The sequence below is a fragment of the Rhipicephalus microplus genome, chromosome 1 (genome assembly GCF_043290135.1).
Source record: "Rhipicephalus microplus isolate Deutch F79 chromosome 1, USDA_Rmic, whole genome shotgun sequence".
NCBI lineage: Eukaryota > Metazoa > Arthropoda > Arachnida > Ixodida > Ixodidae > Rhipicephalus > Rhipicephalus microplus.
In genome coordinates, this window is record NC_134700.1 from 285,769,111 (window position 1) to 285,782,793 (window position 13,683).

General features: G+C 47.9%; 2 protein-coding genes across 3 annotated transcripts in view; one reads left to right on the forward strand and one right to left on the reverse strand.

Annotated features, from left to right (window-relative positions):
• The window catches only part of LOC119188293 (dual oxidase maturation factor 1), a 239,536-nt gene that overhangs the window by 168,496 nt on the left and 57,357 nt on the right, over positions 1 to 13,683 (forward strand). The window contains exons 1-2 of one of the 2 annotated variants that reach the window (XM_075896446.1): positions 7,449 to 7,509; positions 9,127 to 9,208. The exons of the other annotated variant lie outside the window; for it this stretch is intronic. The gene's annotated coding sequence lies outside the window, so the exon portion shown is untranslated. Of the gene's footprint in view, positions 1 to 7,448; positions 7,510 to 9,126; positions 9,209 to 13,683 lie in introns of those variants that run through there. 2 annotated transcript variants of the gene reach the window in all.
• The window catches only part of LOC119188292 (dual oxidase 2), a 46,344-nt gene continuing 43,092 nt past the window's right edge, over positions 10,432 to 13,683 (reverse strand). Inside the window, exons 29-30 of the mRNA XM_075896392.1 lie at positions 11,440 to 11,568; positions 10,432 to 10,725 (exon numbers count right to left, since the gene is read on the reverse strand). Coding sequence (XP_075752507.1) covers positions 10,603 to 10,725; positions 11,440 to 11,568 — 252 coding nt within the window. The 3' untranslated portion in view covers positions 10,432 to 10,602. The remainder of the gene's footprint in view (positions 10,726 to 11,439; positions 11,569 to 13,683) is intronic.

Sequence of the window (13,683 nt, forward strand, 5' to 3'; positions counted from 1 at the left end):
CGCGCCCGTTCGAGGTATAGGGGGCGTCGCTTATCGCACGCGTCTTCCAGCAGGCATTCTGTTTAGTTTTTCGTGCGTTTTGCGCACGACTTGTTCGCGCTCTATCTGTAGGTTAAAAAAAAGATTAAACAACAAAGAGAAGATAGGGCTTGGGGCAACTCGTGAATCAGTGTGACGCGATGGCCTCCAGTTATGACGTCCGGAGCCTCCCTCGATGTGCCGCAGTTTCGTACGCGTAACTTTGATAAAACGTTCCTTTGAGAATTTGTTTGCCATATTCAGAGCCTGTGTGTTCTCCTTTGTCGATTCATTAACTCTGACGCTCCCAAATGCAAGCGCCCTGGTCAGCTGAATGAATAAACCTATCGCACATAAAAGGCTTTAGTCGCGGGTTGTAATACAACTCTATAGGGCGAACTCTCCGAGTGCTAAAATATTTATGCGGAACAAAGGAATGCTTAAGAAACGGATACGCGAACGAAAGACACAGAGGACAGGCGCTCAGCTTTCAAGTGAGCTCTATTGAAGCAACATGACATACCTATAACTGAAACCAGTAATGGAATGTTCGCAGGGGCGCATCAAGGGAGTGGCGTACCAAGCACGTTGTGGGGTTAGCCAGGTGCGCTTTTTGTCGTGTTTTGCAGGAACATATAAGAGTTTATTCACTCACTCAAACACTCACTCACTCATTGGGCACGTGCTCCGGCCACTGGACACGGAGTGCTCGACCTGGCGCTTGACCACACTCGCCTTGCCGCTGTCCCCACTTCGTATTACGGGCCTGCCCCATTGTGAATAAGTCTGCACCTACTTCTCTGGGTGATCATCGACCACATTCATGATACTTGCTCAAGTGGCAATACATCACATCAACGCCTTGTCCTAGTCACGCACCATGCGCTCAGCTGCCTAGCAACCAAGGGTGACAGTAAATGGTGCTACGTATAGGGTGACATCTCGGTGCTTTCATCATCAGGTTGCCGTTGTTACGACCGGCCCTGGGGAGCCAAGCAGGGAGAGTTTGGGGGAGAACCGGTTCTTGACCTGACGGTGTCGTCCACCCCCACCTCCCCATTCGGGTTCCTCCTCGCCGGGAGAGCTACGGGGTCTGCTGTGCGTTCGTGACCATATTTGGTAACATTTTGGGGCGTCGGGACCATATATGGACCTCGTGTTGGGTTGTGCCACTCCTTGTGTTGTGAGAGGTGTTTTCCCCTCCCTCGTGGCCGAGGTGCCGGCGACACCGTATTGGCTGACGATGCGGACAAGGCGCCCAGTGTCAACAACGTGGCGCTATAAAATGCCGAAGACGTTTTGTATCACACGCACTCTTCTCTCTTTGGGTCAGTTGACCACTTCTCCACATGTAAATAAATCTCTGTTGTTCGTTCGGGCGCTTCTTCCTCGCTGAATTGTTGGACGATGGATCCTGCGACGGGGCCAGCTACCGAAAACGAGACCGGCAGGACCCTGAGTCACAACAACTGGATGGCAGCGGCGGGATGCTGATAACCCCGAAAACGACCACTGGACGGAGTGAGCCCGAAGTTCAACAACAGGACGACAGGAGAAGGATTACACGAGCTCATCGACTTCCAAAGGGAATCGAACGGCACTTCTGAGAGGCACGACGCCGGAGACATGACTGCGAACTGGGTGAGTGCCGGCTTTCTCTGTTAAATTTTACCAGGCATTTACTCTATGTGTTAAGTAAAAGCTGGTAGAGAGGGGCTGTCTTGGTCATTGGGTTGACAGGTAACTTGCGTCAGGCAGAAATTGTGTGATAGCTTGGTTAAGCTCTTTCTGTCAGTGGCGTCAAGGTTAACAGTGGCAGGGCAGGATTCCGTATAAGAGCTTTTGAAGCTTTATTTGTAGACTAAGTTAACGGAAAACTTGAGGCAAGGCAGGTATCTAGAGCTGTCGTTGCCGTCAAGGTTAATTAGTTGCAGGACAGGAATCTTTGTGGAACAGAGACAGCGGTACTGGAGGCAGCCATGAATCTGAAATCCCTGCGAAAGTCCATGTTGTTGCTTCTTGCAAGAGAGTTGAATCTGGAGGTGTCGGACTCTCAAAGAAAGCCAGAGCTGATAGAGGCGATTCTCGCATTGGGGGCGGAGGATGACGAGCTGTCAGAATGTGTCGAGGAGATTCAGGAGAGGCAAGCGGCAGAGGCCGAAAGAAAGGTGGCCGAGGCCGAAAGGAAAGCGGCAGAAGCCGAGGCAGATAAGATGCGAAAGCACGAGCTTGAAATGAAGCGCCTCGAGCTAGAGATTAGCCATAATAGTAGAACAGGAGGCAGCGAGGCATCCGGTACAGCAGAGCGGGTCAGGTTCTAAATGACGGACCTAATGAGATCGTACAAGCTAGGGGAGGACATTGGGCTGTTCCTCGTCAACTTTGAGAGAACTTGTGAAAGGCAAGGTTTCAGCCAGGATACATGGTCTCAACGCTTGTTGTCCCTGCTTCCGGGGGAGGCCTCAGAAGTAATCGCGCGCCTCGCGAAAGAGGAGGCTGACGAGTACAGTGAGGTAAAGTCGAGCCTTCTCAAGAAATACAGGTTGTCAGCGGAAGGTTTCAGACAAAAATTTCGCAACGCCGTAAAAGAGAGCAATGACTCATACCCGGAGTTTGCTTACAAGTTAATGGCCAACATGGGGGAGTGGCTGAAAGAGGCAAAGGCGTATGGGAATCATGACAAGGTGCTCGAGTGTATCGGTCTGGAACAATTCTATCAAAGGTTACCAGAAAAGGTGAGGTTCTGGGTTCAGGATAGACCAGACGTGAACACCGTAACAAAAGCCGCAGAGCTCGCTGAAGAATTCGTTACGCGCCGCGCCCTCGGGGCAAACAGCGAGCCTAAAAGGGAAAAATTCCTACGGCCGAATAAGGCGCCGTTTAGAAAACAACCGACAAGTCTCGCACAAAAGGGTGAGGAAAACAATTCATCTAACCATGGGGCGTCGGCAGAGGCAAGCAAAAGGAAATTTGAGGCGAGAAAACCGGCTGCTTGTTTCAATTGCCACGAAACAGGGCACTTCGCGAAAGACTGCCCGAAAGAAAAGGTGGCCTTTTTATCTATAAATGAAGCCGACGAGAACATGAAGTTGTTAGAGCCCTATATGTACGACCTTACCGTGAACGGCAAGCAGTGTCGGGTTCTTAGAGACTCCGCAGCCACTATGGACGTAGTTCATCCGTCTTTTGTTCAGTCCGGACAGTATTCAGGAGACTGTGCCTGGATTAGACAAGCCGTAGAAGCAAACAGTCAGTGCCTTCCCGTAGCTAAAGTTGTCCTTAAAGGCGCATTTGGAACATTGGAAACAGAAGCCGCGGTATCGCCATATCTACCCCCTCAGTATCCTTACTTATTTTCAAATAAGTCAGATCAAATGCTGAAGGAGAAAGGTCTAACGTTGGGAGAAGGCATAGTGCAGGCACTGACTAGATCAAAGGCACGTGCGCTGGCTGCGAGAGCAACATTCACTAAGGCAAACAAACCTCAAATCGACAACAGGCCTGGTTGCGAGTTGGACACCACGGAAACAAATCGACTTGTGCGAGAACAGGCTGCAGAAGCCGTAGTCGCGGAGGCAACCATTCCTAAAGGCGACGTTGAACCTCCTCCCGAATTGGAAGGGGTCAAATACGCCTCGTTGACCGAGCAAATAGAGAATGACATTGCTCCCAAGCCGATTCCCGGTAGTACAGAGGATAGCACAGAGGGTGACACATTCCAGGTACTAGGAACTACAAAGGAGTTGTGTGTCATGCCAACTTCGGATAATTTCAGTCGGCTGCTGCAGGTTAGCCCCGCTTCATTAATAACCGAACAAAAGGGTGACCCGACGCTTAAGCAATTCCAGGACAGTTCGAAAGAGGGAATCGCCAAACGAAATGTGAGATTCCAAGAGAGGAGCGGCATACTCTATCGAAAATATCTAGATAGGCGAGGAGTAGAGTTTGACCAGGTAGTCGTACCTCAGGCGTATCGTCAGGATTTGCTTAGTTTGGTGCATGGAGAATCATGGTCAGGCCACTTAGGCATAAAGAAGACGAAAAATCGTCTTTTACAGGAATACTACTGGCCTGGATGCTTTAAAGATGTAGAGAGGTTTGTAAAATCTTGCGATGTGTGTCAGCGAGTGGGTAAGCCGGGAGATAAGGCGAAATTTCCAATGAAGCTGGTACCCGTAATCACGGAGCCCTTTCGTCGGTTGGTAATTGACACAGTAGGTCCTTTGCCCAAGACAACTTCAGGCTACCGTCACATCCTGACCTTAATCTGCCTAGCTACTAAATTTCCAGAGGCGGTCCCGCTAAAAGAGCTAAGTTCCGTCGAAGTAGTGAACGCACTTCTGTCCGTGTTTGCCCGGGTAGGCTTTCCTGCCGAGATACAATCAGATCAGGGCACCATTTTCACGAGTGCCTTAACGACAACCTTTTTAGAGTGGTGTGGCGTAAAATTATTGCATAGTTCAGTCTACCATCCGCAGTCGAACTCGATAGAAAAGCTTCACTCCGTGATGAAGCGAGTGTTAAGAGCCTTATGTTTTGAACGGAAAACTGACTGGGAAATGTGCTTACCTGCAACGATGTTTGCACTAAGAACTGCACCACATGAGACAACAGGGTTTACGCCAGCGGAACTTGTTTACGGCCGCAGACTGCGGTCTCCTCTTCGTATGCTGAGAGAGTCGTGGGAAGGTCAGGGTGATGATCCTGTAGTAGTGGAATATGTCCTCACCTTATTGGATCGTCTAACAACAGCCCAAGAACTGACCGAGAGTGCGATGACTAAAGCACAGCAGAAGGCTAAGCTTTACTACGATCGGACCGCTAAAGCACGACACTTTGCTGTAGGCGACAGGGTCATGTTGTTGAGGCCCTCCCAAAAGAATAAGCTTGAAGTGCAATGGGTCGGCCCGGCCGAAATTACTCGAAAATTGTCTGACACCAACTATGTGGTAAAATTACCAGGAAGTCGTAAGGCACACCAGGTGTATCATAGCAACTTACTCAAACCCTACAAAGAGAGGGAAGCCATCGTGAACATGACTTTAAATGTTCCGGAAGAGGTTCCGGTAGAAATCCCTGAATTAGCTCCCGAATCGGACGAAGTCCCGATCGAGAAAAGAGTTGAGGATTTAGTATCAAAGTCACAACTAACAACGAAGCAGAAGCAGGAATTGCGTGGTCTTTTGACCGAGTTTCAGGACAGATTTGTAAGCGAGCCAGGCCGGACATCCGTCCTCACTCATGACATAGAGCTTACCTCGTCGGAACCGGTAAGATCTAAGACGTATCGGGTGTCTCCTCGCCGGCTTGAGCTAATAAAAGCAGAGGTTAACAGGATGCTGGAATTGGGTGTGATTGAGCCGTGTGAAAGTGATTACACTTCCCCGTTAATTCTTGTGGAGGTACCCGGCAAAGATCCCCGTCCTTGCGTAGACTATCGTAAGTTAAACCTCATCACCAAGGATCAGACATACCCAATTCCCCACATTGAGGAACGCGTCGAGAGGGTAAGCAGCGCGCAATTTATCTCAACGCTAGACCTAGTGAGAGGTTACTGGCAGGTGCCGCTTACCGAGAGGGCGAGCCGGTATGCTGCATTTATTTCACCATTGGGGACATTCCGCCCTAAAGTGTTGAGTTTCGGCCTAAAGAACGCGCCTTACTGTTTTTCCAACTTAATGGATAAGGTTTTGCGTGGTCAAGAGGACTTCGCATTGCCTTACTTGGACCACGTCGCCGTGTTTTCCTCGTCCTGGCCAGAACACTTGACGCATTTGAGAGCAGTACTGACACGCCTACGCGAAGCAGGTTTAACGGTAAAGGCGCCCAAGTGTCAGCTAGCACAAGCAGAGGTACTCTATCTCGGGCATGTTATCGGTCGAGGGCATCGCCGTCCCTCTGAAATGAAAGTGGCAGCTATCCGAGACTTTCCCCAGCCCCGAACGAAAACCGATATTCGGGCTTTTCTTGGAATAGCTGGTTACTATCGTAAGTACATCCCTAGATATTCCGACATTGCCAGCACTCTTACTGACGCGTTGCGCAAGACCGAGCCCCAAATGGTCGACTGGGATGAGGAGAAAGAAAAGGCTTTCCGCGTTTTGAAAGCGGCCTTGTCGAGCCAACCTTTGCTTAGTTCACCGGACTACTCGAGGCCTTTCATAGTCCAATGCGACGCTAGTGATAGAGGCATGGGGGCGGTTCTTAGTCAAAGGGATGAGGGGGATCAAGAGCATCCCGTCCTATATGTTAGCCGGAAACTCACCCTTCGCGAGCAGGTTTACAGCGCTAGCGAAAAGGAATGTGCGTGCTTGGTTTGGGCAGTCCAGAAACTGGCTTGTTATATTGCCGGAAGCAAGTTCATTGTGGAAGTGGACCACTGTCCTCTCACCTGGCTACAGACCATGTCCTCTAAGAACGGCCGCCTGCTGCGTTGGAGCCTCGTTTTGCAACAATATACGTTTGAAATACGCTACAAAAAGGGTGTACTCCATAGCAACGCTGATGGCTTAAGTCGATGCCCCTGACGCGAGAGGATGTCTCGAGAACTCTGGCATTTTTTTTTCCTGATTTAGACAAGAGCTAGTGATTGTTTTTTTACTCTTTTAGGTGTACTTGTTTGAAAACGTTGAAGACACGGCTATCCAGGGTTTCGGGTTCGGTGTGCTTCCAGTGTTGTTGTTTTGTGTCACCTTAAAGTGTGAGTAACATTTTGAATAAATTGTGTATTTCCTTTAATATCAGTTAAAGGGGAAAATTGCCTGGTGGAGTTTGGCGGAATTGTCCGGCGCTCACCGGCTGAGTAGTTGTGTTTTCATGTGCGTATGTGACGTCTGTTGAGCCCTCAATGAAGCAGGTGTTGCCCTCTACTTCATCAAAGACGGTCGTCACCAAACCGACTGCCGGCGCTGATCTCTCCGGACAGTGGCTGCAAACCTCAGCCCATCGAGATCTTCACCCCCCCCCCCCGCGCGAGAGACTGTTACGACCGGCCCTGGGGAGCCAAGCAGGGAGAGTTTGGGGGAGAACCGGTTCTTGACCTGACGGTGTCGTCCACCCCCACCTCCCCATTCGGGTTCCTCCTCGCCGGGAGAGCTACGGGGTCTGCTGTGCGTTCGTGACCATATTTGGTAACATTTTGGGGCGTCGGGACCATATATGGACCTCGTGTTGGGTTGTGCCACTCCTTGTGTTGTGAGAGGTGTTTTCCCCTCCCTCGTGGCCGAGGCGCCGGCGACACCGTATTGGCTGACGATGCGGACAAGGCGCCCAGTGTCAACAACGTGGCGCTATAAAATGCCGAAGACGTTTTGTATCACACGCACTCTTCTTTCTTTGGGTCAGTTGACCACTTCTCCACATGTAAATAAATCTCTGTTGTTCGTTCGGGCGCTTCTTCTCGCTGAATTGTTGGACGATGGATCCTGCGACGGGGCCAGCTACCGAAAACGAGACCGGCAGGACCCGGAGTCACAACACCGTGTCACAAATGTGAGCAACCTAGCTGATTGCATGTATATAGATTTTCACGTGACTTCTGTAAACTGCAGTTAAACGTTGAATGCTTATATCTCGTTCGTCACCCCGTTTCTTCAGCACTATACTTTGTTTGTATGACCCAACTTCGAAAATATGCATTCCTAAGAAGAGTTACTTTCCGAACTGGCCGCCTGAATTTCCTAGTACATTCGCGCTACTGAGGCGTATACCGCATTCTTTTTTCTTTTATGACCCTTCTTCCATCTCGCGTGATTCCTAAAAACTGATTCACTTTAGGGCCGATTCGATTCGGCTGCACTTTCTGCTCTAGCTCTGAGCGAGCACAACCCTTTCTTCCTTGATTGACCGTGCAGCGCCGACCTCCTCCTGCACTCGCTGCCTTGTATGTGCAAGCGTCGCGCAAGTGTGCGGTAAACGATATGGCTCAGCACTAGCAATGCAATGTGCGCTGTCGATAATATGTGCTGCTCTAGATAGTCAAATCACGGCAGACCGCGGTATCACGGTAGACCGCGAGATTTACCCACACACAATCTTTTTGAGAAACACTCGTTAATCAGAGCAAATCAAATCTACTATTATAGATTGCTTTTGCACATAAAAAAGTGCAGGCTTCATGTTAGTAGCCTGCCCGTTTCTCCCCCTCGATATCAATTACGCCACCAAACGAGAATGCCACCACTTATGCGAACTAACTACGGGCGTCAGGGCCTTGAGTATCAAGTACCCCGGCTATTGAACATTGTTGAACATCATATAGATTTTCATGCACCCCGCTTTAAAAAATTTATAAAGAACTTTCTGTTACATTCCACGATAACTTATCAATAAAATATATCTGTCTAATTTTCTACGTGTACCGCATATACAGTTTGGGCTACAATTTGAAAGTTCACAATTTAATGCGTATAGGTATATATTCTTGGAGTGTCTGTATGATATGTTTGTTTTCATGAAGAGTTTTCATGTATGATGTCTACCTGTAATGCTTTATTTGCAGTGACAAATATGTACATGCATGTTTTGATTTTTCTGGTTACTCTATTGTTTGTATACTCGCATCGCATGCAAACATGTACTCGCATGCCGAATGCGCATGGGAGTAGGAGCCTCTGTCAGGCAATACGGCCTTTAGCTCTTACTCCTCTTTTTGTATCAGAAAGAAATAAAATAAACTTCAAACTTCAAATGCTTTAAAGGTTAGTCTGCCGGTTTGTTGCGTACGAACTCGATGCGCGAATGGTTGTTAGGGCAAGTTAATAAAAGCTTGTGTGACTCGTTGAACTGTTTGAAGTGTAAGGCGCGAGGACGACGACAACGGACAGAGCGAGAACACACACACACGGAGTGCCCTCTCACTCTGTCTGTTAACGCCTTACACTTCAAATACGCTGTACCAACGCGCCCAGTACAGAATTGCTACTGGTGGCTACTTTTCGCCAAATCGGCGAATTTTATAGGCCCGGGCGGACCTGAAGTTTTGTATGGCGACATGGCAAATTTTCCGGCAGTTTTCGACTGAGTTCTTGACTGCCTTATGCATTCTATGCTGATTAGGCGACTTCTTTTTTGAATAAGCGACTTCTTTTTTTGGTTTCGGACTCACAGGTAGAAGGCGCATTTTACGCGTGATTCAGTACGCGCATTCCGGAAATACTGGTGCCTCCTTCAGCAAACTTCCAGCACAACGGTAAGTCAGCGTACTGCTTGGTGACATTTTGGCGAAATTTCCAGAAAACAGGCGACTTATGGTGACTTTTTGCTCGTCATTTGGCGACGTTGACTCGAAAGTCCGTGGCAACCCTGTCCCAGTCCTTCATTCTTACATTGTTGAACTGCTGTCGATCATATGGTTTCATCTTGGAATGTGCTTTCTTACTAAAAAAAATTAAAATGCATCGATGGCCACCATGCGGTTATTAGGACGTAATAACTGAGCGATAGTGGTTATTACAATGTATTACAAGCAGCTAATGTTCTTTGTTTTCGTACGTTCGCCTTTGACGAAAGTGTGGACGGCAGAACGCGTTGTTCAGTTTGCAAAGGTCATCAGGTACTATCATTTAGGTGCCTCTCTCTCTTTCTCTCTCTCTCTGTATATATATATATATATATATATATATATATATATATATATATATATATATATATATATATATATATATATATATATATATATATATATATATATATATATATATATATATATATATATATATATATAGTGCAACCGTTATCGTTTTCGTGATTCCCTTCGACCGGCTGTCTGATTAAACGACGTGCGCTCCTGCCATAACACATTGGGGAGGCGCTTGTGCTGACTGTCTTGCATGCGTAAAGATGTCAACTGAAACGTGTGTAAACTTGTAAAAAGTGCATAAACACGACTGCCGCAACTTTTCAATACAAACGTGCCCGCTTTTTGCAGTCGCTAAAGAGCTAATTATTAAGCCCTATCGAATTGGAAAACTGGGCGATAGTTAATGTATGGCCTTCTGGCCCCGGGATATAAAGGTCATCTGCAAGGGTGGTTTTCGGGTTATTTCCAGTGCTGAATGTTAAAAAAACCATAAAACTTAATTTTAATAAAACAGAGGGGCCCCCCTAACATGTGTCTAACCAGTATATAATATCGCACATATATGGCGAATTAACATGGCCAATGGCGCGATGTGACATTGACAAGACTACGCGAAAAAAAAATGATGGTGCTTAGTTTCAAGAAATACTAGATCGCCTTTCAAGCTTACATGCAAATATTCAAGTCGCATCGATAGCTGTTCATTAGCATACACATCCCTTATTAGTCTTGGCGTGAGAGAAATGGCGGTTGAAATTGGTTCGAGAACAATACAAGTAGAAACAGTGCGATACGTCTGTTGTCCAGAACTTACATTCTGAACACAACTTCAATTACAGTCAAGTTTTAATTTTATTCCTAAGAATACTTGAAGCAAACCACAGCGATTTGTGACGAATGACTGAAATGTATTTTTTTTTTTTGCACACACACTCTGTCGCGGTGTGTGCGCCGTTGAAAAACGCGTTGTGCGCTGGGGCGCACAAGCACGCAGCGATGGCGGCTCAGAAGTTCTCGTAGTGGTGGTCGAAAAGGGCGCCTTCTTTTCGGTTCAACTCGTCGCACGCTGCCTGGACGCTGCGTGTCATGGGGAACGGGCCGCAGCTGAACACGCCGAACCTCGCAACCTGCAGAGAGAAAGATGGCGATAATGTTCCTGCTTTTTCGTTTAAGCGTTTGTGTGTTTTTTTTTTACATTCCGGCACGTTCGTGACTGGCGGTACGAAGTTTGCATCCAACTTTGCTCATCCTCACTCGCGTACTTCATGCAGGTATGGCCGAGGCTTCCAGTTACCTTGGTTCTCCCGAGACAGACCACTGTCAGATTTTTGACATTCACGTGCAAGGTTCCTATATCGTTCCTTTATTGTTTTCATAGTCGCTGTAAAAACAGTGTTTATTCCAATGAGGTAGATGAATTGTAGTGCTCTTGGCGGAATGACTGAAAGTAGAACAATTTGGAGCGACTTCGTGCCTGGGGAGAATGACGTCACACGATCAAGAGAAGAGAGACGAATAAACGTCTTTTCGTGTGTTCATGTTGCAGAAAGTTGCATGACCAGTCATAAGTTTGCAGCGCGCTCAGTTTACAATTTTTCATCCGATGTAGTGGCCCTGAGGCAGCTGCTACCATACGGACAGGAGGATAGGATTCCCGGCCGCGCGCCAGCCACTTTAGGTTATATCGAGCATTGCGTATGGTTGGCACGTCAAAGAACTATGAGGTGTCAAAATTAACAAGCGATGCATTATAGGGCTTATTGTTTACCCGTGCTGCACGAATGTGTATAATAGTGCTGGACGCTGCCACACGAGGCGGAGCGTTCACTTTGTGGACTCACCGCAGGGTGCTCCACCTGTAGTGAGTCTAGGAAGCCAGAGAAGTCCGGTCGCCCGAAGTGGGTGATTGCCTTCAAACCGGTGAACAGACTCCGGTTGGATATCCTCTGGAAGTGGCGCTCGCAAATGTACTAAAAAGGGATGCAAAAAGAAAAGGCGCAGGCATAAATCAATGTTTTAGATTGCTTTTTTTGGCCCATGTTCGCGGTACTGGAAAGACGATCCGTTCATATTGCGTTTCGATCGACTCGACGAAAGTACGCGCAATATATCTCGGACTTCAGATGTTTCAGTGTATGTGATAAGTTGGTGGACAAGTACTACTGCAGTTGTGATCTGATAACAGCTATCGCTGTAAAAGAAAAAAAAAGGGCACTTATTTATGCAGCCCAATAGGGAGCACGGCCTTGAGGAGAAGAGAAGGGAGGAAACAGAGGAGCACAGAGGTAAAGGAATGAAAGCAGTCAAAACATCGCCAGCATAACAGGAGGAGCGGCCGTTGTCATAACATCAGCCAGGGGTGAACGAGAGTGCAGGGGCGGCCATCTCGAGGTGGTGGTGGGGGGGGGGGGGGAGTCTGCTTTTGCTGTACAGCACTCAATTGCGCTGAAAGGCAACGGGTTGTCCATGGTGTAGCATCTGAACAAGGAGGGTGGGGGCTTAAAGAACTTGACCCTCTTCCTTCCCGAAAATTTTCACTTTTGCATAGGCGTGTATACAGACTCGCATACAAACTCACGCACGAACATGCATAAAGTATGGTTGAAAGCCCAGCTCTCTCCATAAAAAAAATCTATGGCGTTGCTGCTGAACGCAATAGCAGAACCAGAATTGTCGTTGTGGTCATTTTGTCATGTTTACGGATTCAGTAGCATTGTTATTTATAGTAACCTACACCTTGCACAGATATTTCCCATAAGTATGGCATAATATTAATGACAGCACAAAGTGACTCACACTCATAACACTTCGTTTCACACGCTCTCTGGTAACTCACAGCGTTTTTTTTTTCTTCTTCGATTAACAAAAGTCGTCATGTGGAGCGGCTTCTGAACCTGCCCTGTCCTAGTATTTCGAGCTGTTCTTACTATGTACGAAACAAGATCCTTCCTTGAATGTCACTGCTTCCCATCTTCACGCAAAACGATGAACACTTGGAGTTATTTTCGTAGTGGAAGGATTCACAGCGTGACCCAAGCTGTGAATCCTTGCAATCCTTAATGTGTCTCTGTAACCCCCTTAATAGTAACAAAATCGTTCAATCCTTGTATATAAGTACCACTACGTCCAGTAAAAGTTTACTGCGTACCGTATTTACACGATTGTAAGACGACTCGAATGTAAGACGACCGCCCCGAAATCGCATCTCAAAAAAAAAAAAAAAAAGAACGCGCGTATTTTACACAAGGGAAATTTATTCACGTGGTTGCGGAGGATTATTCATCGTCGCTGGATTCGTCCTCGCTGGTGCTGCTGCCGTCATTGCTGCTGCAGTCCCACAGCACGTCGTCGTCAAGTGAGTCCACACTTCGCGAACGACCACACCACGGCATCGCGTGGGACAGCCGCCCATGCGGAGAGGACCCACCCGCACACAGTAGCCAGGGAGGCTCTCCTCACATGCCCGCTTGGCGTAAGTTCGCGGCTTCCTGACGAATAGTTATAGCGCGAGAACAAAACGACGACACAGAGACAAGAAGGACACGAAAGACACGCCCAAGAACTAGCCCAAGCTGCCACACTTCTAAGTTCCTGACGAAATCCACTCGTATTCGCGGTGCAGGATGAGAATAGCAGCCCGCTTAAACGCTGCCGTAAACGAGCGCCGAGTGTTCTTCGAGCCTACGGCACTCATGTCAGACAGAAGTGACTCGAGAGAGCCGGTCATGGACACAAGCGACAGGAGCACGCGGCTACGCGCCCGCTTAGAAAATTGTATCACAAAGAGGAGCTCTTCCGTCAACTACCAATACCCCCCTACGGCGGCTCTTCCATCGATTACCGGTGCTCCCTCAAGAGCCGTGCGCTCGTCATAAAGGCACTCGTAATGCGCGCAGTAGATGCTAAAAAAAGAAAAGATTTTGTATAAGCACGCGGAAAACTATGCGCTTTGGGTTGAGCGGGAAACTATTCGAGATGACAATACATGGTTCGATTTCGATTCTAAGGTACATGGTTCGATTTCGATTCTAAGACGACCCCTCAACATTGGATTGTCAAATTTGAAAAAAAGGGTCGTCTTACAA